This window comes from Sceloporus undulatus, chromosome 8, assembly GCF_019175285.1.
Source record: "Sceloporus undulatus isolate JIND9_A2432 ecotype Alabama chromosome 8, SceUnd_v1.1, whole genome shotgun sequence".
Classification (NCBI taxonomy): domain Eukaryota; kingdom Metazoa; phylum Chordata; class Lepidosauria; order Squamata; family Phrynosomatidae; genus Sceloporus; species Sceloporus undulatus.
Genome location: NC_056529.1, coordinates 12,820,650 through 12,846,227, shown reverse-complemented (window position 1 = coordinate 12,846,227; position 25,578 = coordinate 12,820,650). Strand labels below are relative to the sequence as shown.

General features: G+C 42.6%; 2 protein-coding genes across 2 annotated transcripts in view; one reads left to right on the top strand and one right to left on the bottom strand.

The window, feature by feature from the left end:
• Nucleotides 1-1,188, bottom strand: part of ORC6 (origin recognition complex subunit 6) — a 9,279-nt gene extending 8,091 nt beyond the window's left edge. Inside the window, exon 1 of the mRNA XM_042437258.1 lies at nt 987-1,188. Coding sequence (XP_042293192.1) covers nt 987-1,051 — 65 coding nt within the window. The 5' untranslated portion in view covers nt 1,052-1,188. The remainder of the gene's footprint in view (nt 1-986) is intronic.
• A 218-nt stretch (nt 1,189-1,406) lies between these two features.
• Nucleotides 1,407-25,488, top strand: VPS35 (VPS35 retromer complex component). The gene is made up of 17 exons (XM_042437253.1): nt 1,407-1,549; nt 4,699-4,797; nt 6,009-6,105; nt 7,496-7,619; nt 7,988-8,170; nt 9,410-9,623; nt 9,748-9,831; nt 10,934-11,043; nt 14,416-14,512; nt 15,282-15,430; nt 15,774-15,981; nt 17,176-17,331; nt 20,394-20,516; nt 20,994-21,173; nt 22,323-22,562; nt 23,783-23,926; nt 24,386-25,488. Exons 1-17 carry the CDS (start codon nt 1,547-1,549, stop codon nt 24,563-24,565), a joined length of 2,391 nt encoding a protein of 796 aa, XP_042293187.1. The 5' UTR covers nt 1,407-1,546; the 3' UTR covers nt 24,566-25,488.
• Nucleotides 25,489-25,578: the final 90 nt, after the last annotated feature.

Genomic DNA, 25,578 nt, shown 5'->3' with positions numbered 1-25,578 from the left:
TCTAGGTCCTCCATTGCAACTCTGTGGTCAGCTTCTGCCAGACATTGACCATAAAGTTGCACCGGAGGAGCAACAAAGGCCTAGTGGAGTATCCTTTCTAGGTCCTCCATTGCAACTCTGTGGTCAGCTTCTGCCAGACATTGACCATAAAGTTGCACCGGAGGAGCAACAAAGGCCTAGTGGAGTATCCTTTCTAGGTCCTCCATTGCAACTCTGTGGTCAACGTCTGACAGACATTGACCATAGAGTTGCGCTGGAGGAGCAAGAAACTAGGCATAGTGGAGTGTCCTCTCTAGGAATCCCTGGGTCCTCCATTGCAACTCTGTGGTCAACGTCCGGCAGACACTGACCAGAGCTGAACTGGAGGAACTAGAAATGCCTAGTGGAGTGTCCTCTCTAGGATTAATCTCTATGCCTTTCAGTGAGACCTTTAGTTAAAGCTGACCATAGAGTTGCGCTGGAGGACCCAGAGATTCCTAGAGGGGACATATGAATCAAATCCGTGAATAATCAAACCAGCAAATCTGGAGTTTGGAGTGTCTATATTTTCCTATATTGTGCGGGTGTATAATAGTATATATTGGGCGGGCTATAAATAAACACTTAAATGATAGTCTTACGAAGCCTGTGTCTCTCTACTATCTATTGCATTTTTATACCCAGCTGGGAACCATTCTGGAAACTGTACTTTCGTGAGACATTGAGCCTTCTTTTGTCTGGAGCCACAGCAAGCGACAGTTCCCAGGATTCCCCAGCACTGAAAGCGGCCTCAAACCGGATTGTTCCAGAGAAGGCCAGGCCACGTGGGGCCACAGGAAGCTGGGCAAAGGGCAGACGCCTTGGCCAAGGATAATGGGAGATGCAGTCCCTGGACCATCAATCCCAAGAGGTTATGTCTCCCGTGTGGATGCAGCCTTGGATTAATCAATTAATTAATGCTATACTATACTATTGTTACATGACCAGTAACTACAGCCCCCTTCTACCTGATCCCTGAGGCCGCAGTCATTCCCATCTTGGAGGCCAAGCGCCGCAGCCCTTCTCGGTCCATGGATCCAGACTCCGCTTCTTTTTCCCGCGCGCTCCGAACGCCGCCAACACTTTGGCTCCGCCTCCTCCTCCCAGCGTTCTAACCACGCCCCTTTCCGAACGTTCGCGCTCCGTTTGCCACGCCCCTCCGCTCCGAAGCTGTGGCCACGCCCCTTTCCGAACGTTTCGGGCGTTCCCTTAGCCCCGCCCATTCCCTTTTGGAGCGTGACGTCAGGAGCAGAGGAAGGGCGTGGGTGGGAAACAGGAGAAGAAGAAGCAGCAGAAGGAGACGTCTCCTCCGTCAAGGAAGCGGAGCAGGGATCCCATTGGCTGCGGAGGACGCCCGTCTTGGAAAAGCGACCAATCGCCATCGAGGAGTGGAGTTTCCTCCAATGAGGAGGGAGAGGGAGGCGGGGTTTGGAGAGAGGCGGGTCCTGAGTCACATGACAGGGGAGGGAGTGGAGGCAGGGAGGCCGTCAAGGACTGCGTCGGGGCTGTTGGCGCAAGTGGGTCCGCGATGGTGAGTCTATGCCGAGGGGAGGCTCCCTTTGCAAGGAGAGGAAGGGAAGGGGGCGGCGGGCCTGCCTCGGAGGCTCAGGCTGCGTCCGCACTGCAGGGGTAACCCGGTTTGGCACCGCTATGGATAGGTTTGTTCAGAGAGGCTGAGAGAGTGTGGCTGGATTCGAACCCAGAGCCCTAGCCCCGCACTAGACCTCTGGGCCTCAGCTGCCTCTCAAGGCGCCTTTAGGGCCTCCCTCCAGCCTCTCCTAGGGCTTTCTTGGCAGGATGTGTCCAGTGGGTTTCTATTAGGCCTCTGAGGCTGAGAGAGTGTGACCTACCTGCCCAAGGTCGCCCAGAGCGTTTCCATTCAAGAGCCTCCCCTTAAAGCCAAACTTTCCAAGACACACTTCGAGCATTTCTCTTGTGTGCCTCCAAGGCCCAAAACACACTGCGGAAACAATCCACTTTGAGACCGCTTTAACTGCCCTGGCTCAATGCTGGGAGATTCTGGGAACTGTAGTCTCGTGTGAGACATTTAGCCTTCTCTGTCAGAGAGCTCAGTGAAGGACAGTTCCCAGGATCCCCCAGCACTGAGCCAGGGCAGTTAAAGCGGTCTCAAACTGGATGGTTGCCGCAGTGTGTTTGGGACCCAAGTCATTTGGACCTAAAGTGACCCTGTCACTGAGTTTCCTTTGCCGGATTGCTTCAGAGGGGTTTTGTTTTGCCTTCCTCTGAGGCTGAGAGAGAGTGACTTCTGCAAGGCCAGGATTCGAACCCTGGTCTCTCAAGTTGAAGCCCGGTGCTCAAAACACCTTACATGGGAGTAAGTCCTATTGGACAAAGCGAGACTTATATTCACTTAAATGTGTGCAGTTGTTGTCTGTGTGAGGTATGCAAGCATACACACACACACACACACACTTGCATAGGTGCAAATAATATGAAACTGTTTTTCTGCACACTTACAAACCCGCTGGGTGCCCTTGGGCAATAAGTCACACTCTCTCAGCTTCAAGGGAAGGCAATGGCAAACTTCCCCTGAACAAATCTTGCTAAACTTGCTTTAGAGTCTCTGTAAATTACAAAGGACTTGAAGGTACACAACAACAAGATATATTCCAAGTTTCACCTAGGAGTAAGCATTCCTGAACACAGTTGCAGTTATTTTGGTGTAAACATGCATGTTCTGTTCGCATTAACAATTATGTTGGAAGGGGATGGTGTTTCCTTCCTAAGAATATCTTTATTTTCCATTGATATGGGATTGGAGAATATTCCCTGCCCTCCTCCATTAGTTCATTGGTAAATAATTGCTAATGGTTGTACACTGTATGGATTGATCCATGGAGAGAGGTGGGTAAGAAAGAAAGAATGGATGAATGAATGAATGAATGAATACATCATAGCTCTTTCTGAAGGGACCCTTCCTCCAGAAGTAAACCTGCTAGGGCAGAGAATCTAGACTTTTAGTGACCAAAGGCTGGGGAAAAAATCGCCTACTATCCTTAATCTGCTTTAATTGGCTCCCTAAAACGACTTACTAGAGTCAATTAAATTAAATTAAAATTATTGTGAAAGGATGCTGCTCTAATTAGTACATCATGAGGTCTACTCAGCGTTATGTATCTTTTGGCAGAGCTAGGAAAAATTGTCTTTGTTTGTTTGTCTGTGACTTCTAGAATGCTCCTGTAAGCATTGCCAAAGGGAAATTCTGGGGGTTGTAATGATAAAATAGTAAGTAAATAAAATAAACCTTCCTGAACTCCAACCTTTGACAGTGTGGTCAAGGAGAAAGTGGAGATTCTCAATAGGCAAGATCATGAAAGCCAGAAAAGAGAGACAGTGCTTTTACCCTATGGCTGTTTGCTTTTGAATGAATGGGTTTCTGTTTGTTTTGTTTTTTCCAATATTAGCAAATGCGCAGATCTAATAGTGAGGATCAATTGCCTATATCAGGATTAGAGAATGTGTGGCCTTCCAGAGGGAAGGAATAGCATTTTAAATGCATTGTACTTTATTTCCTGTCATCCTCATAGAGTTGGAAGGGACCACAAGAGCCATCTAAACCAAAGTTCTTCCTAATGTTTAGATGGAATCTGTTTTCTTTTTGTTTTGAATCCATTGACTCATGTTCTAGTCTCTGGAGCATGAGAAGACAAGTGTGTTTCATCTTCTACATGGCATCCCTTCAGGAATTTAAAGATAGCAATGGGCCCATACAGACAGGCCAAAATAAAGCTGTTTCAGGTCACTTTGGAGGTATGCTGTTTAAATGATGTATGCGTCCTAAGAGTCCAGAAGCCATGCCAAAGCCATGCTCCAGTCCTTAGGACTGGGAATATGAACCATTGAACAATGAGTCCCAGTCCTGGGAAAAGAGAAGGATATAAATAAATAAATAATCAATCAAACAAACAAACTTAGTAAGTCAACACTTAGGTAAGTTCCTTTGAGTTGGATGCTTTGGCCCTGCAGAACTCTACTTTCACAGAACCATATGTTGTTGATCAATCTGGGCAGTCATGATGTGTCCAAGAAGAGAAACAAGCATCACTTCTTTCCATGATGCATAATTAAGTTATGGGATTTGCTGCAACAAGATGTGATGATGGTAGCTAAGCTCAGATGGCTTTAGAAGGGGGATTAGGTAAATGCACAGAAGTGGAAGAGAAGCCAAGCATTAGCCAATTAGTTGTGCTGATTATCTGAAACCAGCATGTTCAGAGTTGGTACATCTGTAAATAGCAGTTTCTGGGAGTGCCTGGGGCATGGCCCTTTCATGCCACACAACTGTAGCACTATAAACTACAGTGGCAACATTCTATGGCATCCTGGGATTTGTAGTTTGATGAGCCAATGGTGGTATTTAGATAAGATCAGAATTCTACATACCCCTCATAAGATACAAATCTCAGGATTCACTAGAATGGAACCATGACAGTTATAGTAGAATCACAGAGCTATAATTATGTAGTGTGAAAGTACCCCAGTGGGAGAGGCCTTTGCATTCACACACTCCGTGCATGAGCTTCTTGGAGATATCTGGTTGACTACTGGGGGGAAAGGGACGCCAGGCTGGGTGGAATTTCAGTGTGATCTAACACCCTCTGTTCTTTATGTTCTGGATGATGATGATAACATGTTATCTCCCGCACCTTCCTTTTGTAGCCGACAACACAGCAGTCTCCTCAAGATGAGCAAGAGAAGCTCCTGGATGAAGCCATTCAGGCTGTCAAGGTCCAGTCTTTCCAAATGAAGCGATGTTTGGTAAGATATAGGGGACTTAGGTCTTTTGTCCGCATTCAGTGCACAAAAAGGTTTTGTAAAGATTCATTTGCTTTTAATATTTGATACATCTTGATAACAGGCCAGTTGCATGTATTGAGGCTGCTTCAGGCATGAATGTAATCAAACCTTGAGTTGTGAAGGCTTGGGGAAAAGAATGAAATAGAGGAATGGTACATTCTCTCCTTTCTGCCTCTACCTCCTGTGGAGGGGCTCTTGAATTTTTTCCTTTGAAAGTCAGCAAGACCCTTATTAGCAGAGATGGACAGAGTTAGATCTGGATCTGCTGTTCTTTCCAGTATAAGATTGACACAGATTTCTGAATTTCCATTTTTTTAAACTCATGGAAGAATTCATAACAATGGGTGGCATTTGGGGGAACATTTCCAAGGAGACATACATGGATGTGGCATTGACAGTTTAGATTGGTAGATTGTCTTGAAAATGGATAACTATTGAAAACACACTTCTGGGCTCATCTTTTCTGCTAGAGCTTCAAGAGACAGTGTAGTGAAGTGGTTAGAATATTGGACTGGAATTTGGAGATCTAGGTTCTAGTCCCCACTGAGCCATGAAAATAAGTAACCTTGAGCCAGTTGCTCTTTGTCTCAACCTGTCCTACTTCACTGGGCTGTTGTCAGAGTAAAATATATGTGTGTGGCAGTGGGGAAAGTTATGTACAGTCACCCCTCCTTTTTCGCATGGATCCGTTCCAAACCACCTGGCAAAAATGGAGTTTCACTTATATTCAAGCCCCATTGGCTTGAGTATAGGCGCGGGGGCACATGCCACGAGTGCACGTCTCATTCATTCCCCTTCTGTTCATCCCTCGCATATAAGTGAGGCATGCGAGTCTGAAGACTGTGAGAACAGAGGGAGGACTGTACTTTGTTTTGAGCTCAATGGAAGAAGAAAAACAGAATACAGGTATTACAGTGTACCTGTGTCATGCGCGGGTGCATTATACATGGCTTTCAGCATATACTGAAAGCTGCACTGGAAGAAGCCTTGGCATGCCTTGGAAGGGGTAATGGCACATGTGTTGCACCATGCCGCAGGCACCAGCCCCATTAATTTTAATGGGGCTCGAGCATACGAATTCCCCCACGTAAAGGAAGGGCCCACTGTACATTATTAAATTGTTGCAAAAATCAAACACAGCCAATAATACTATTCTTATTGTGTTTCATTAGGACAAAAACAAGCTCATGGATGCCTTGAAACATGCCTCAAACATGCTTGGTGAGCTAAGGACTTCAATGCTATCTCCAAAGAGCTATTATGAACTCTGTATCCTCTTGATCGTGGTCTCAGTCTACTCTTCAGTGATCCTAGTTCACTGTCAATACATTGCCTTCCTGGGTTTGGAGGTTGAGATGACACTTCATCATCTCCACCAGATATAAAGACCAATACCATTGTTAGCCTCTTGCACATGTACCTCTCAGGAATGTGAGAGGTAAAGGAAAGAGGAAGGGTCTGTTGCTGCGATGTGACCTTGTAAGCACTGTATCTACTGTACCTTTTAGATTGTCTAATGATTCCTTAGTGTAGATCTGGATAACTGCAACTTCCATGGTCCCTTAATATTGCTCATCCTGGGTGTGGCTGATGGAAATCATAGGCCAACACATCTGGAGGGCTGAATATTCCCCAGGTCTGATCTAGTCCAAGAATTCAGCATTAATGTTAGTATTAAGACGGCAGAACCTCTTTGTAGCAAGAATGGGAAGAGATGAGATTTCTGCCCCCTCCAATTTTTTAAAGTACAGCAGCAGCAAAATCTGTCACATATGATATGTGTAGAGCATAGCAAATATGTAAATATTAAGTGAAGTAGATATGAATAGGCTTTTGAAGTTAACCCGGCACTCAGAACCAATTCTTGGATTCTGAATTCTTTAATTTTGAGTCCATTTGTAGCAGTGGGGTCCATTTGGTGGATCATGGTTTCTGGTGGAAAAATAAACCACATATAGATTCCTTAAGATTGAAATCTGTCCAACCTTTGGTTTACAGTAGCAGCACCATTACAGAGTATCGAAGCCACAGAGGACATGATGGAGGTAGAAATGATAGGAAATGTACTTCCATTTGTACAGGCAGGTCAGGATCCTTCTGGAATCCTAATGCTCACTTTGGCTGCAATTTGATACCACTTTAACAGTCATTGCTCAGTGCTATGGGATTCTGGTATTTGTTGTTTTGTGAGATATTTAGCCTTTCTCTGTCAGAGAGCTCTGGTTCCGCAATAAACTACAAACCCCTGAATTCTGTAGGATGGAACCACGGCAGTTAAGGTGGTGTTAAACTGCATTAATTCTGTAGTGTGGCAGCAGCCTTTGTCTTCTTCCCTGGGTGCTCTTGACATAGAGCGACTAACCCAAAATTGGGTCTTCTGTGAACAACCTGGCCTCCCCCAGTTCTTTCAACTGATAACTGTCAAGAGGCCAGGTTTCAAAGTTTATGTATCTGCCTTTTGCCTTGCTATCTCTGCTTGCAGGCTTAATCCCTTTTTGCCCTCTGAAATGTCAGCTCCATTTCCTTGCTGTTTGCATTGGCTGCTTTAGATTCTGAGTTTTTCCAAGCTATTGATTTCTTCTGCAAATTGTGGGGTGATAACATTCACACAGGATACATCTGTGCTCCACCAGTCTCAGTCCTTAATCGCAAGAAAAAGATATGGCTATCTCTGATGAACTGCACTACCTGGAGGTGTACTTGACAGATGAATTTGCCAAGGGAAGGAAAGTAGCAGATCTCTATGAACTGGTCCAGTATGCTGGAAACATCATTCCACGGCTGTAAGTCAGTTTGAATCTAGAGTGTAGATATTTATTTGAGTATATAGTGAGCTAGCTCCAATTGCTGGTCCCACAAAAGTGCGTCTGCTGAAGTAATGTTTGCATAGTAATTCAGCATTTATGTAAATCCCATAGATTAAGTTAGTTTGGTCTAATTGAAACTGGAAATTGGATTTAGCCCTGTGTGTGGCTCATGGAGAGCAGGAGGTAGTTGTCTCCGCTCCTTTCACATCGATACTTCCCTCTAGTGTGTCATTTTGGCTATAGCATTTGCAGCGTATTGGACATTGGAAATAGACGGTATAGTGCCTTGTTTGTTTTTAATTGACTTAATTGTTCTTAATTACCATTTCTCTTTCTCTTCCTAGCTACTTACTAATAACAGTTGGGGTGGTTTACGTGAAGTCCTTCCCACAGTCCAGGAAGGACATCTTAAAAGACCTGGTGGAAATGTGTCGTGGTGTTCAGCATCCTCTGCGAGGCCTGTTTCTTCGCAACTACCTCCTTCAGTGCACACGGAATATTTTGCCTGATGACGGAGAACAGACAGAGTAAGAGAAAGCATGGTGGGGTGAAAGTGTAGCATTTGCAGATGAGAATATGTTGAATCCATTAGGTAATACACATTGGAGCAAAACTGCCTCATCCCTGGAGGTGTGTTGAAACTAAGCGGGTCACTGGGAACCCTGCATTGGGTGCTATGAGGATGAAGAATATCTCTAATAATAACAAGGTGGGTGTGTCTGGTTGTCTATAAAAGCCACAACTCATAAAACATAGTGTTTTTTGGTTGTTGCCCACATTGCAATGCTTTTTTTGGAATACCAAAAAAAAAAAAGAGGTGGGGCAAAAAACCTAAAAGGAAATTATGGTAGACACCTCAACATTTGACAGGATGGGGGGGGGGGGGGTTGTTCAAATGATGGTGCCCAGTGTTAAGTTGAAAAAATCAACATTCCTAGAAGCAAGGAATAAAAAGGGGGTTTGCCACAACTCATCACTCTTTATAGTGTCTCTCTTTTCTACCAAGTCATCCTAATATGGCTTTGGGATTATGATAAAGAGGCAGAATTAGAAGGCCTTCTCATGTGTGAAACAGTTTTCCCCCTGTTCTCAACTGAGGTGTTCTAGGTCAGGGGTGGTCCTCCTGATGTTTTGAATTACAGCTCCTAAATTTCTCTTTCATTGTCTATAGTGGATGAGGCTTCTGGGAGCTGAAATCCAAAACACCTCTTTGGCCAAAGGCCCTTTACCTTCTGTTATAGGCATAGGAAGACCTGCAGTTGAGGAAGGAAGTGGTGGTCGAGTTTGCCAGGACTCCTGTCCTCCACTCAGGATAGATCACCAATAAAACCAACAAATTATGCAGCAGAAATTCTCCACCTTTCTTATAACTGTTGTAAGGAACAGGAAGATTTAACCCACCATGTCTAATGTTGAGCTGAGCCATGCATTGTTGGTGTGTGTAGAAAATGTTCTTGGTTGAACAATCATTTCTTTCTGGGAGGAAAACCTCAGCTATTTCCGTTTGAAAAAGATGGGTTGAAATGTTCAGTTTTACAGTTTTTCTTCCTATTCTGCCATCAGCCTCTGAATGGATTTAATTCTCAGGTGGAGTCAAATCCTTTCTTCAAGCTTCAAAGCTTAGTCCAAAAATAACTTTTTAATGAGCATTTTTTTCATGATCTAGAGAATTGGCTGTTTGTGAAGATGAGCAAGAGCCATGTCCTCAGAAGTAATCCTCGCATGTCCTTTCTGTGCACTAAGAGGCTTGTTTGTTTGACTTACAGTGAAGAAACAACTGGAGACATTAGTGATTCCATGGACTTTGTGCTGCTGAACTTTGCTGAGATGAATAAGCTCTGGGTGCGAATGCAGCATCAAGGTCACAGTCGAGATCGGGAGAAGAGGGAGCGTGAGAGGCAGGAGCTGAGGATCTTAGTGGGCACCAACTTGGTTCGTCTCAGTCAGTTGGAAGGTGTCAATGTGGAAAGATACAAGCAGGTCAGAATGAAGGAAGCAGAACCAATGAACCATGTGGAGAATAGATTGTTATAGTACTGTGAACAGATAAGACTTCAAGGGCCAGGTGAAAATAATAATACAGTGCTTTCGTTTCTATTCTTAGATTGTTTTGCCTGGTATATTGGAGCAAGTTGTGAACTGCAGGGATGCCCTAGCTCAAGAATATCTCATGGAATGTATTATTCAGGTGAGCTGCAAGCTCCTAAGTCCAGGAGGTTGAGTTAATGGGATACAGTTGAATGCAGAAACATGTGAGCACACATTGGTTCACAGTTTAACCATACACAGGTGCACCACACAAGGCTTTAAACTTACGCGGAAAGCAAGCCTCGTTTAAAACAATGGTGTGCGTGCACACCCCTGTCGCACGTGGGAGCACACACCCATTATTTTAAACGGGGCTTAAGCATACATGTTTTTCCCTTTATATGGGGGTGTGGGGGGGTCTGGAATGGATCCCCCACATACGGGAAGGGTCCACTATACATTCTTTGTATACAGTATGTGTTTCCTATACAAATTTTATTCCCAGCATCAGAGGCGCTGGGAACTTCAACCCATCCCAGATTGAGAGCCAGAATTAGTCCAGATGGGGGGAAGAAGGAAAGAAGTGATGTTAAGAGACTTGCACATGCACATTCAGAGCCTGATAGTTATTTGCTTAGTGACATTTCCCAGAAGTTGTGCTAATATAACAACCTGATTAATTGCAAGCCACAGAATAATTTCTTTCCCACTTGGTATGGGCCGTAATTTCTCATTGTATGAGCTGTAATTTCTCTTTAGAGCAAGAGTGGGCAACGAAGACATTCTAAATGTTTTTGGCCTACAAATTCTGTCAGCTCTAGTCAGCATAGTTATACACAAATCACAGAACAAAAATATATTCCCTTCTGCAAAAGGGAAAATAAGCCTCCTTAGCTTGGTTTGGAATGTGGCTGGTAATATTTTACAGGCTGTGAGCATTCCTGAGATGACTAAAACAGGAATTAAGGACCAGGTGGTACATTTTATTTTGGTACAGTTTTAGTCTGGCGCAAGGCACAGTTTTTTACTCTGCATTTCTTTCCCTACCCCTACAAGATTGTGGAGGGCAATAGTGAGATCAGTTATAGTTGGAAGCCAGACCTGTGTAACAAATGGTAGAAGATTGGAATGATCTTTGTTCAAAGTTTTGACAACTTGGCCTTCTGGAATGTTCATTCTGTAACTACTGTGATGTGTTTCTCACATGATATGTGCATTGGCTGAACCCATCCCTTCCTGACTGCGATCTCTGCCATCTCTAGGTCTTCCCAGATGAATTCCACCTGCAGACCTTGAATCCTTTTCTTCGAGCATGTGCAGAATTACACCAAAACGTGAATGTGAAAAATATCATTATTGCATTAATTGATAGGTGGGTACAAAATGTCTCTGTGTGGATGTGGCAGGAATCTGTACGTATACTGTATCTACCAAACTTATTTTTTTCCTTTTCCCTCTTCATCATTTCCATGTTCTTTCCCCAAGTTACTCTTTCACTGTAAGCTAAAAACCTGCTCTTGATGCCTTTCTCCCAGTGATTGGTGAAGCTTCTGCGATATCACAAAATACATGTACGTTTTCTTGTCAGAGGTTGGAAGTGGTGACAGTTTAAACAGGGGAATGCCTGTGGGGGAAGGGAAAGGCAAGTTTGAAAGTTCTTATAAGCAATATTATTAGGGTCAGAAGAAGATTTGTGCTGTTAGTGAACAGTAAGAATAGAGAAATGGAGTGGACAGAGGAAGAAGAAAGGACAATAAAAAATAATGGGCTAAGAAGAAAGGACCTCAAGTAAAGGTTGAATAAATGTTGAAGTACAGGAAAAGTGAATGAAAAAGAAAAGTAAGTGGATGAGAAATTTGTATCTATAAGTTGAAGGAGACATATGTGTTGGCTGGAAGAATATGGATGCACAATGTCAGCTTTGCTGTTGTTGAACAGCAGTTTCAAACCTAGCCAGCCATATCAGTGGTGAGGGTTATTCAGTCCAGGATTATCTGGGGGGGGGGGGCATGTTGCCTGTCCTTGATATGGAGGGTGAAAAGATTTGGGAAGGTGGAAGGATGAAACAGTTGTGTCCAGGTTGACCATGTGGACAGGATCAATAATATGCTGTTGGGAAAGGAGGGTAATTTGTTACATGCTGTTGTTCATGTTGGTGGCAAGTGAGATGGGGAGCAGTGGCAATTGGAGTGTAGAATTTCACATTGAATGAACTGACCAGCTAAATTTTTTCTCTCTGTGTGTGAGGTGTTAACTTCTGATAGCTGTGGAGAGGTATGGGCAGATTTTGGTAGCTACTCCTTTGCTGTCCCTACTCCCTTCTTGTGATTTTGGATTTGGCTGGCTGGTCGTTTCCATTGGCATTCTTTCAAAGAACTGTTTGCATTTCCTGACTATGTTGGCATATCATTACATACCTGTGTAGTTTGTTGAAATCTGGTTATTATGTACAGTCGGCTCTCCATATTCATGGCCTTGAGACTCATGTTTTTGATTATTCACGAGGTCAAGGCTGCTAATGTGGGCATTCTTCCTTCCTTTCTTGGCCCGATCTCTCCTTGAGCAGCCCTACAACTGTGCTTTCCCCCCCGTCTCAACCACCCTGAAACACATGGCAAAAAGAGCAATTGAGAATCTAACCAGAAATGGGAAAGACAAGCCATGTGTCTTTTAAGTGTATGCTATGGGGTTTGTGGCTTAATCAAGCCATAGTGAACACAAACTATGTGATATGTGCGAATACATCCACTGTGTAAATGTGTGACCTTCCAGAATTATTGCATTGCAACTCCTAGCAGCCCTAGTCAGCATAGCCAACACTGAGGAATGCTGGAAGTTGCAATCCAACAAAAGGGCCATGTGGCTCCCACCTACTGTGTAATGACATGCGCATGTATAGTTGCATGCAAATTGTATGTTATACAAATCTGAGCAAAAGGGCAGTTTCAAGAAAGGAAGAGAAATGTGTATCATCTCTGTGTGTGTAGGAAATCTGTGACTCAGCTGCCTGAAGCAAACTCAATTCACACTTTGGGAGTATTTCTGAATTGGAAAAAAATTATTCTGACTCACTAGAAGTTTACCTAGCAGTTGAAAGTGACAATTATGTGATGTGGAGGAAGTAACCTTCGGTTGCTTACTGTACTTATGCTTGAATCTCTTCTGCAGTTCTCCCCTGGAACATTCAGTTCTCCCTGTGGCATTAAATAGTGACAGTTGTGGGTGTAAACAGTCCATCTTTCTTTAACACAATCAGAAGGGCAGGTGTAACACTGAATAGATATTCCCCCGGTTTGTGCTGAAGTATGTGACAGTCATCTGTAGCCCAAAGAGTAAAAGCATACAGAAGCTAGTCACATTGAACCCCAGTAAAATTCCACATCACGGGAATGTTATTTAAGAAAACATAGGCATCTACAAATGCCAATGACATTTCTAATACAAAACTGATAGATTTTAATGTATCCAACAAGAACAAAAGTACAGTGGGCCCTCCTTATAAGCAGATTTGAATATCTGCGGATGGCAAGCCCGTGGATGACAGCCGCGCTGCCATTGGGGACAAAAGTCCCTCCCTCTCTCCTTACCTGCTTGCTCTGAGACTTCTGCCCCAGCTTGGCTTTGGGAGCATATCTTGCTGCCTAGCCTTGGCTTGAGTCTCGGGGTCCCGTCCCCAGGCCTAACACCTGATACGGAGCCTCTAGCTCTGAAAGCCAAGCCTCAGCCCTGGTCCTGGCTCCCTTGGAACCCTGTTGGCCAAGCCAGGGCAGAAGTCTCAGAGGAAGCAGGGAAGGAAGGAGGGGAGGAGGGGACTCCAATCCTATTGTTCTTAATGGCGGTGCAGCTGCAGGTCCATGCCACCATTAAGGACAATGGGACTTGAGCATTCTGCGGATTTTGGTATCCACGAGGGGGGCTCCAGAACGGATCCCCTTTGGATACCGAGGGCCACTGTAATAGCTGAATGTGCCCCCATTGTATGCTTCACATTATCAACATTTAATGAAAAGGCAATTACTTTCTAAAAAGGCATAATGATGTTACGCATACCCAGAACATCAGTTTGGATCTACTGAATGTAATTTTAGGTCTAAAAGGTTTTTTAGACCCAACACTTTCTGAACACTGATCTGGAGAATGAAAGGCTGCAAGAAAGAGGAAGCGCTGGTGAAAATATCCTCATTTTACTCTGGTGCAGGAGAGAGTCATTTTTGGTCCTTCATATACTGCAGCTGCCATTGGCCCAAATCAGCGAAGCTAGTTGTGAGAGAGGATGAGAGTTACAATCCACCATCATTTGGAGGACCACACCTTTGCCGTAGCCTCACCATACATTAACGAACCTTAAATGGAGGACTGATATGATTGATTGTTGTTCTGTAGGTCAGTTTACTGGTTTAATTTTGCAAATGAGAAGTTTGCAAGTCACTGGTGGATGGAGACCATGGGCAGTCTGTTGGCATATGCTGCTGTTGCCTTGGTTAAGCTAGGGAATGTCTTGGTCTCGTCAATGCCTATATGCCTTCTTGTTTTCAATAACAGGAAAAAGGACAGAATATACATGTAAGATATGCAAAGATCAGAAGACATTTCCCATAAGAGTCTCAGCTTTTGTTTTGAACCAAAGTTCCCTTGCTGAGTACCCTGATAACCAGGAGAGAGTCTACATGAAAACTTGTTCTGAATCATTATCTCTAGGATGAGTTTGCATTTTCTAAAATTAAATCTTTTATTCTGGCTTTAGGCTTGCCCTCTTTGCTCACCGAGAGGATGGACCAGGCATCCCGGCTGATATAAAACTTTTTGATATCTTCTCCCAGCAGGTGGCCACTGTCATACAGGTATGTTGGGAGTGGAGATGCTTTCATCATACTTACTGTGGTCCAGGGGTGCAATTTTGAGTGATGATTTTATTATTGGGTTTTGACCACTGCTTGGTCCAGGGTGGAGTGACAGTTCTTCTCTCATTTTGGAGTGCACTTCACAGAAGTTTGGAAGCAGTAAGATGCTGACAGCTTATCTGTTTCCAGACACAACTAAAAAGACCCTTAATTTTTACAGCAGCAGTGGGCATCTTAGGTATCTCTAGGGATCAGTTTTGGCCAGCATCCTCTCTGAAAATATTACAGCATCTTTGGAAATAAATACATCAGTGTTTGAGTTTTTTAAAAAAATACACTCACACATTTGAAATTATTTTTAAAATCTCGGTGCAACCTTTGTTCATTGTCTGGTATATGTCACTCGCCCTAGCCCTGTTCAGGTGTCTGTATGTATTAAACATGCAAGATGACAGCCTGAGGAAGGGAGCCTTCACTAGTCCTTGAAAGCTCCCCAAGCAACCCAGAATGCTGGAAAATCACTGTTCTGCATTGCGTAGAGAGACTCCACACATACTGGAGGTTTTCCTTCAGATGATGATGATGATAGAAGTGGTAACAGAGAGAGTAGAGCTAGCATGCTTGTGTAATAGGACTCGTTGCTGTGTAATAACACTGTCACTCCTTTATATATGCAGCCTTGAAGGGTGTTGTTGGGATTAAACCAAAATTTAAATATAATATATATAATGTAAAAATTGCATGTTTTTCTTTATTATTCACACTTCAGTCTAGGCAAGACATGCCTTCGGAGGATGTGGTTTCATTACAAGTCTCTCTCATTAACTTGGCTATGAAATGCTACCCCGATCGGGTCGACTATGTAGACAAAGTGTTGGAGACAACAGTGGAGATATTCAACAAACTTAACCTGGAGCAGTAAGTGAATGCCATCTTTTTAACAGAATAGAAGGATATATTTTCTGCTAATTGGGGTGAAGTGATGGGGAACCAATGCCAGCTGCACCTTTCTGATTTTACCCAAAGGCTGGCTTTTAAATAAGTGCCTAATATTTGTTTAACAAAATAATTTTAACAGTGGATTGCTGCTGCATAATTTCAAGCTTGGCAGCTGGCAGTTTAAATGTTTGCAATGCGTGAAGATTGCTTTGATTTGATATTTATTTTCTGTTTCCTGAGATAATGACTTTTAAGCAAATGTACCTAAGTGTACGAGACATAATATTTGCCAATCTGTTATCTCCCACTTTTATCATTCTAGTATTGCTACAAGCAGCGCTGTTTCAAAAGAACTAACAAGACTTCTGAAAATCCCTGTTGACACCTACAACAATGCCCTTACCGTCTTGAAACTGAAACATTTCCATCCACTCTTTGAATATTTTGATTATGAATCCAGGAAGAGCATGAGTTGTTATGTACTTAGCAACGTGCTGGATTACAACACAGAAATTGTCTCTCAGGACCAGGTATAACAACAGACCAATAATCAAGGGGCTGTTTATAATATAGAATTGTTTGAAAATTACACCTTTGTCAACTTATTGATTTGGAAAAGTCCAATATACTTTTAATTCCAAACCATTGTTAAAACAAAGATGAGGAACCTCTTTCAGTCCAAAGGCCCAGTTCATATCCAGAGATGTTTTTGATGGGTCACAGGGGGGCCAATGGCAAAAAAGGTTGGACCTTTTTTAAGAACAGAAAAGATGCTGAACAAAATCCAGGAGCCCACTTAATGGTGGTGTCATTGGGAAAGGGTTGTGACCTTCTAGAGAAGTGCTACTCGGAGTGGGATCCATGGACCAGTTCTGGTCTGTGAGCTCTAGGATGTCAGGTTGTGGCAAGTTTCGAAGAAAGAACAAAACAATTACAGTTCATGGGCACAAATATCTCTCCACTATTTAGGAAGTAGACTGTAGTTTGAGTATCTTGTCATAAGCTGTACTCAGTTACTAATATCCCAGTTTGGACATCTGGAGATGTTGGGGGAAGAATGTAAATGCTCTGTTGTTGTTATATTTGTTGGAGTCATTTCTGATTTATAATGATCCTAAGGGAACCCTATCATGGGGTTTTCTTGGCAAGGTTTATTCAAAGGAGGTTTGCCATTGCCTTTCCCTAAGGCTCAGGAGTGTGACTTGCCCAAGGTCACCCAGTGGATTTCATGGCCAAGCAGATAATCAAATCCTGGTCTCCAGAGTTGTAGTCCAACACTCAAACTTCTACCCATGACTACTTTAGACTCCTTCTGATTGCCTTGGATCCCATCCTGGGAGAAAAATAATAATTGAATAGATAAATTCAATCTTGCCAGCATTGTAATGATTTTTAAATCCACTAGAAGTCAGTTCTTGCAGTTCTTGCGAGAGAGACAAGGAGAATGCTCCAACCACTATGCCACGCTTGTACCTCCCTGATTTCTGTTGATTCCCCCAGCTACTGCCTTAGCTCTACATTCTGTGTGAATCCAGAACATCTCCCTACTTTCTCCAGGGAGGGGGATTTCTGAGGCTGGAATGTTGCAGAAAACCCATTGGAGCTAATGGGATTTGAGTTGTGTTTCTCTGAACCAAGTAGGTGTTTTCATTTCTGTTGCCCTTGTCTTCAGAACTCTGATTAATTTGAACCAGATTTATTAAAATGTTCCCTGTGTTCCACAGGTGGATTCTATAATGAACCTTGTGTCGACGCTGATCCAGGACCAGCCTGATCAGCCGGCTGAAGATCCTGACCCTGAAGATTTTGCTGATGAGCAGGGCCTTGTGGGCAGGTTCATTCACCTCCTTCGTTCAGATGATCCCAATCAACAGTACCTGGTACGGCTTTTTTAAGAGTAAAAAATGTTGTGTATCCAAACGTTTCATCTGGAGCACGGGTATGCAACTTCCTCAGGCGCAACGGAAAAAGAGGATACACTGGACCACTCCTAACCCAACACAACTGCAGCAGTGATATTTGGCCATTGCTGTTAGATCTAACAGCAACTGCAGTGGCTCTCTATGGTATATTACTATGCCAGAATGTGCTCCCACACCATATAGTCCTGCTAATTTGCAGGGCAAAGCATCTCCATCCCTTCCAAAAGGGAAGCAAATGTATTTTTAGTGGTGGTAACAAATGAAGGCATGGTGTCTGTGTGTGTGTGGGGGGGGTATATGTGCAAAAATGGCTGTGTGAAGAATCACACATGATCTGCAAACTGTTTGTTTGCCACTTCATCTAAAGAGTGGTTTCTGTGCTACTCTGATCAGTGTGTATTTTGTGTGTTTGTAATCAAACTCAAAACACAGATTTCAGTATCTATAGAGCATGTTGTCAGTGCTGGCTTTCCTCTTTCACCTTCTCATTTGTCTTAAATGTGGAATCTTCCTGGTAAAGTCTCCTATATGGCCTGAGGTGGGGTGTATTATCAGAGTTCCATAGGAAAATTGCAAGAGGTGAAGTTTTGATCACTGGTCTTGGCTTCTTTGTAATCTCTACCTATCCTCTTTTAAGAGATAAGTTTTTAGAGGCCTTATGCCAAAAGTGAGCAAAGTGTGACCTTCCAGATGTTGTAAGAATACAATTCCCTAGCACTCCTCACTATTGGCTGTGGTGGATTGGGCTGCTGGGAGTTGCAATACAACAGCATCTGAAGGATTGTACTTTGAACACTCCTATAGTTTTCTCTGCATCTGGGATGAAATTCTGATGTCTTTCGTAGTTCTCGTGCCATTGTATGACTGAAAAAATAGACAGAATTGTGCAAAATAAACTAGTAAAAGAGAATGTTCTGCAGATGAACAAACTGATATAAAATCTTCATTCACAGAATTTCATGCTCAAGTGTAAAATTCAGAATACCCACAGGAAGGACTTAAACTATTACATATGGCCCAGAATTCTTTTGAGAGTTTATGCTGATGTAATGTGTGAGTTATGCTACCAAAGAGAATTTTTTCCAGTGTTGCATAAGGAGACATCAGGTACCTGTTTACACAACAGTTTTGCTAGACATCATGGTGCTGGGTGAACAATGTCTAGGCATAACTCTGCCCAGCTACTATTTGGCCATGTGGGTGCACTGGGAAAGCACCTAGCTCCACTGCCTATTTGGCTACCTTCACCTTTCCTTTCCTGTGCCCTGTGTCTTGATCTTCAAGTAAGTATGCTATTGGAACTTTATATTCCACTACTTCCCAATAAGGAACTTGGCCAGAAAGGGCCAAATAGAGGAGATACTCTGCAAGCCTGAGGCATCCAAGCAAGCATGGTTTCTCAAATGTAGCTCTTAAACTGCTACAATAAGATGGCTCTTTCTCTAAAAAAATTTTTTAAACGAATACTACAGGTAGACCTGGGGTTCACTGTCCATTGTTGCTTTTCTACTCCATCCTAAGTTACTGAAAAGAGGAAATGAAAGGGTGGGAAAACACAATGACTTCCTCAGCCATCTTCTACCACAGTGAGTCATTAGTGTTTCTGTTAAATTGCAGGAACAGTTTGTGAAAAATGCTGGCTTTAAATAATGAAAGAGAGGAGAGGCTCCAGAATCATCTCTCCGCAGACATATATGAAATTCTAATAAATGCACATTGAATGCCACCTGGCCTATGCTAATAGCACAGTTGTTGCTTCAAAAAGATGACGATTCAGCCGAATCCTTTTATCAGTCACAGTGAATAGCCAATTTTTGGTTGCATTTAATTCAAGGCCATTACAATTTGATAGTTAGTATAACAGAAATAATCCATAGCAAGCTAAAAGGAAATGAAATGCAGTCTACATTAGATTGTAACACATTTTCTATAGAGAAGATACATTGAGAGTTTTTTAATATTAATGAGCATGAATTTGAAAAACCACAACTAAAGTAAGTTCATAATTTTCTGGCAGCTATAGTGAATAATAACACAGTCATATAGGTGATGCAACATTGATTATCATCCAATTGTCATAATTTATATCATCATCATATATACCTCTGAATGTTCGGAGATGAAATGAGGAAGGGCAAATGGAGTCAATGTTCCAGCTCATTTCCTATGTGAGATGTTTCTAGTCTTTTCTGGGGTTGTGCTGGCCGGGGGATTCTGGGCACTGTAGTTCCAAAATAATGTTCCCAGCCTCTGCATTTTGTAGAAGGCAAGCTGGCATGGTTAAGAGGCAGTTGTCTTGCCCAAAGTGCCTGGATCCAGCAATGATTGTTCTTCTGTTTTTGCATTGTCATGATGCATCATGCTTTGAATTTCTTGGTATGAAGAACAAATGCAGGGAGCTATCAGAGTGGTAACTGAGTTCATTGCGATGTGTATAGCAATCTCTTGTGATCTCAGGCAACTTTGAGAGGGGGTTGTTGCAGTTTTTACAGTTTTGTGGAGAAAGGTATATCAGTTCTTATGAGTCGTGATAGTGAAGTGAGCCTTCTAGGTTCTGGAGCAGTATCCCTGAATGCTAGGAGAATTCACTTATTGAATAAGTAAATTTACTGTGTAAATTTACAGCGCTTTATAAATAAAGGTTAATAATCTGCTTCATGTACTGTTGGTGAGCATCCAGCTGACCATCTTTGAAAAACAAGGCTAGGCTTGAAGCTAGTACATGGCAGTCTTATTCAGCCTGTTGTCTTCCAAATAACATCAAGAACAACTGGATCATTGGTTCCTAACCTTGGCACCAGTAGGAGCAGTATATATGTGGGGACACATTAGAGGCACCTCAGTTGTGGAGAACCATCCTTTGGAGGCAGAATTCAAAGCTTTGGGAAACTAAGGGTCATGCCTAAATCTTTGTAGTTATATCATTTAAAACTGCTTTAAATTCATTTTATTGGTATGCCATCTTGAATCCTAAAATAACCAAACGATAAATGTACGTGTTTTTTCCCCTCCTTTGGTAGATTTTAAACACTGCCCGGAAACATTTTGGTGCAGGTGGAAACCAGCGTATTCGTTTTACATTGCCGCCGTTGGTTTTTGCTGCATACCAGCTTGCATTCCGTTATAAGGAGAACTCTAAAGTGGTGAGTGGATGAGCCAAAGTGCATACCTGGTATTCTTCTTGCAGCAGATGCTTAAAAGAGATGGGACGGCAACAGTGCATCTGATGTTTTAGGCAGCTCTCAATAAAAAGTTATGGGAGATGAAATATCTTTAAGGTGTTACAAAATTCCTTGTTATTGTTTTCGCTGGAATGGATTTATACAAGTATTCCATCTCATTGCAATTAAAATAGGTAGATTTGGCTTGACCAGCATAAACTGAGAACTTGTGATTTCCATCTTGTAATAGAAGGGACATTATAAGTATAATAAATACTCATATTTTAGGTTCTCTTTCCATAAGTTAATAAGATGGCAGAATTTAGATTCTTTTGAATAAGGTAAAATATGTAAGTGAAGGCTTGTACATGGCTCAAAATACCAAGTTTATTTCTCCTTCTGTCATGGTTTGTGACCTAGTGTCTTATGCTGAATTGTCTTTATTTCTATTACATAAAGGATGACAAATGGGAAAAGAAATGTCAGAAGATCTTCACATTTGCACACCAGACAATCAGTGCTCTGATAAAAGCAGAGTTGGCAGAACTTCCTCTACGGCTCTTCCTCCAAGGGGCATTGGCAGCTGGGGAAATTGGATTTGAAAACCATGAAACAGTGGCCTACGAGTTCATGTCCCAGGTGGGGTCAGCACGTTGTTTTGCCTTTAAAAATAATTGTGTGTGTGTAACATTTAGATTGAAAATGTAGGCTAAAATTTAAATTAGACATACTTATTATCTTGATATCACTTAATCTTTTGATATCAGTTCTGGGCTGAAACCTTGACTGAATTAACTGTGATTGATCTTCATATCATACATTTGATATTTTAATATAAAAATGTGAGTTTTTAAAAATAAAATGCAGTACAACTTCCTGGGCACTTTCTAGATATGTGGTGCTTCATCCTCCATATCCCCCACAGACTGCCCATTAAGCTGAGGCTTTCTGAGGATGTGGGAATTGTATATCTGGAGGATCTTGGGTTGGAGAAAGGCTGCTTCAGTTTCTATACTCAGATATTGCAAGCTGCCTTTTTCTGAGCAAAAGAACCCTGACAGCAGTGGGATTTAGAAACTAGTCCAGAAAAGTCACTTTCCCAGGTTCTTTTCCCAGTTTGGTCTATTGGTCCCATTTCTGGTTGTGTATATGTCTACTCCAACTGGCAGTGCATCTCCTGACTGTTTGGCAACTGTTTCCCGTCATAGGGGCGGAAACTATTCAGGAAACTGTTTTTCTGGAGGGGCGGCCTGCAGCCACCTCCATCTTCACCAGATTGGGGCGGTGGCAACTGCACGCCACAGCCCCGATCTGGCCTTTCCAGGATGCAAAAATGAGCTGCAAAAAGCAGCTCCTTTTTGCACCCTGGAAAGGGTGCCATAGCCACCAGACCTATGAGAGAAGAGATGTGCGCTTTATGGCAAATATCTTCTTGCCACAGGGGAAGTGTGAGGAAATCTTTTGGGGAGATAGACTAGAAGACTACTAGATAAGCACTAGCTTTGCGTGCAAAAGGTAGGACCTAAACCAACAGCTGCAGAAGTGACTGCTTGTTGGATTGCCCTACCTGGGCACTTTTTCTCTTGAATGTGGTGATAAATATGCCCTTCTTTGCCTCCCTCCACCCCAGGAAGCTTAAGACTGATTTGCGAGAGCTTGGTTTATTTTTATTTTTGTTCTGCAGAAGGAAAAAAATGGCAATTAAAAATAGGCAATCAGAATTACTGGTGATCATCTTTTCCTCCTCCCTTCCCCTCCCTCCAATTTCCTCCTTTGCTTCTGAATCAGGCATTTTCTCTCTATGAAGACGAAATCAGTGATTCAAAAGCGCAGCTGGCCGCAATCACCTTGATAATTGGGACATTTGAGAGGATGAAATGCTTTGGCGAAGAGAACCACGAGCCTTTGCGAACTCAGTGTGCTCTGGCGGCCTCCAAACTGCTGAAGAAGCCGGATCAGTGCCGAGCCGTCAGCACCTGCGCCCATCTCTTCTGGTCTGGCCGGAACACAGACAAGAATGGAGAAGAGGTGAGAAGAGGCTGAAGGTGCTGGAGAGTTTTGGAGAGTATTTTAAAGGATGGTTTTGGTATTTAAAAGAGACTGGAGCCCTGTTTGGGCATTTATATTACATACAAGGGTGTGGAATGCACTATTCAGCCAGCTTTCATCACCTCCTTAGATATCGAGAGTCTCCATAGATGGTTGGAGGCTCTCTAGTTCATACTGTTGTCTGCCACTTATAAGGGAACACAGACTGGGAGCAAAGCAGCCTGGTTTAGCACACTGCTCTCTTTGCATATATGTCAGCAAACATATTTGACTTCTGAATAGATTTTTGGTCTTCCCTAGACTGGTTGGACTGAAGCTATGCTTTCCTCCTCACTGTTTTGATATTATCTAGGGATAGTCAACCTAGTGTCCTCTAGATGTTTTGGTCTGCAAGTCCCATCACTCCACCAGTATGGCCACATGAAAGTTGTCCCAAATGTCCCCAGAACCATAGAAGCGTAGGTTTGGAAGGGACCACAAGGGCCTCCTAGTCCAATATTTGCAATGCAGGAATGTATAACTAAAGTGCTTCCAAAAGATGGCCATGATCCAACCCCTTTTTAAAGACCTCCAAAGAAGAGCGTCCACTACTCTGTGTCCTGTTCCACTTGAACAGCTCTTGCAGTTAAGATTTTTTTTCCTAACGTTTAGGTGGAATCCCTCATCTTGTAATTTGAAACCATTATTGTGTATTCTAGTCTCTGGAGCAGCAGAAAACAATGTATTTATTTATTTACTTTATTTATACCCCCCTCTTCAGCCAGAAAGGCTCTCAGAGTGGCTTACAGATAGTTAATTAAACATTTCCCTGTCCTCAAGCTTACAATCTAAAAAAGGTTGCTCTGTCTTCTGAAAATATAACCTCGCAATCTCATCTTCTCCTAGCAAAACATACACATCCCCCTAAGCTGTTCTTCATAGGGCGAGATTTCCAGACTTTTTATCATCTTGGTCACCCTCCTCTATAACATGTATCAATTTGCCAGTATTCTGCTTGGATGATGGTGCTTGGGTTCATGTACTGGCTTGCCTAACCATGTCTTTGACTATTGGCTTTCAGTCTGTTGCATCTTGTTTCCCTTGTCTGTTCCATCCTCAAGTATGTGGAAACTGAGGAAATTCTTGTGAAATCTGTACAAATTCAGTTAAATATGTGTTGTACTGGATTACTGATCAGCCTTCCTTGTTGTGCTGCTTAGCTTCATGGAGGGAAACGAGTCATGGAGTGCTTGAAAAAGGCCTTGAAGATAGCAAATCAGTGCATGGATCCTTCTCTTCAAGTTCAGCTCTTCATAGAAATTCTGAACAGATATATTTACTTTTACGAGAAGGAGAACGATGCGGTAAGTGACACCGTACCGCACATCACAATGACATTTGTGTCTTAGTTGTCTGGATAAATATTACATGTCAACTTGCATGATACCACCTGTGTCTCTGCAAACTAGCTAAATTGTTGAATTAGACTGGGGAAGGGAGTTTTCTTCTGGTTTCCCTGCCAGGTTCTTTTAGAAACGGTTTATAAGGCTGTGCCTCCAAGTTGTTTCCGACTTACGGCGATCCTAGCACAGAGATTTGTTCAGAGTGGGTTTTGCCCTTGCCTTCTGAGGCTGAGAAACTGTGAATTGCCCAAGGTCACCCAGTAGGTTTTTGTAGGGGAAGAGGCACCAAGTAACCACAGTCCTTTTAATGTGTTACTTCTGAGTTCTAGGACAGATGTCAGCACTGGTGGACCCTTTTGTTGTACTGATGTCCACTGTTTCTCCTGATCTGAACTTGTTTTCATTTTTGTATATGTGCAGGTGACAATTCAGGTTTTGAATCAGCTTATACAAAAAATCCGGGAAGACCTTCCAAACCTTGAATCAACTGAGGAAACAGAACAGATTAATAAACACTTTCACAACACGCTGGAGCATTTGCGTTTGAGAAGAGAATCGCCGGAATCCGAAGGGCCAATCTATGAAGGGCTGATAATCTAACACAATGCCCTGGGTAGTTGCTAATCCAAGTGGTTATCTTTCCATTTACAACAAAGTCCATGAGGTTTTTTTTTTAATTATTATTATGATGATGATGATGCTAGAGTTCATAGATTTGTGCCTTTTGGAAGTGCCAAGTTAGGCTGTTTGCTCTCCTTTTTGTGTGAATGTGCAAGCTATTCCCTGATGCATTTCCAAACACTTAACATGGACTACTTCTACCAAATTGTACTGTTTGGACCAGCAGCTCGATAGATACCACCAGAAAATTAGCATGACTGAAGCCATTTTTCTTAAAATTCATGTGATGTGTATCTGTCTCTTTTCCTCAATCCTCTGCTCCTTCACATTCTGATTTCTTTTTGTTGCTCTTCTATCACTTCATCTCCCCCTTCAAGCCCTTTACTGTCTAGCCTGGCTTTCCATCTGCAAGTGTTCTAGGGTGTGTGTGTGTGTGTGTGCATGTGTGTTCAGTTTGTTTTTACAGAAAATGTTCATTTTTCTTGTATGTCAGATACTGCTTCATCTTTTTTTAAAAAAAACAAACACCTTCCACTCAAGTTTATGCCAGGTTCTTACCCATTCTCATAACTAGAATATATTAATGCATGTTTTTGGAGTTGTAAAGCACCATGCTCAAAAAAAGTAAAAAAAATAAAATGAAATTCAGAAACTATATTTTGCATATGAGGGCTCTGTGACACTCAGTAAAGGGCCAGTAATGTGTGCAGGGCATATTTATCAAGATAATTTTTGTTTCCACATAGTATTAAGAAGACAAAAAAAGAAAGCAAAGAATAGATTGTGGTCTATATAGTATATGTATAACCTTCATTGCTGTAAAATTAGGGGGAAATGCATTACACTCTTCTACTTCCTATCATGACTTTGCACCAGTGGAACAATAAAGTTGCTATTAACAAGCTTGGTTCTGGATGTCTCTTGTTGCATCTAATGACTAGTTATGAAAAGATGCCGGGACTGCTTTCATTCAGAGTGACCTGACGTCCTCC

Excerpts from the sequence above, each read along its gene's own strand:
- VPS35 (XM_042437253.1), top strand. Across the intron at positions 9,624-9,747 it reads ATGTGGAAAGATACAAGCAG|ATTGTTTTGCCTGGTATATT; the intron begins GTCAGAATGAAG and ends TTCTATTCTTAG. Across the intron at positions 22,563-23,782 it reads CAGACAAGAATGGAGAAGAG|CTTCATGGAGGGAAACGAGT; the intron begins GTGAGAAGAGGC and ends TGTGCTGCTTAG.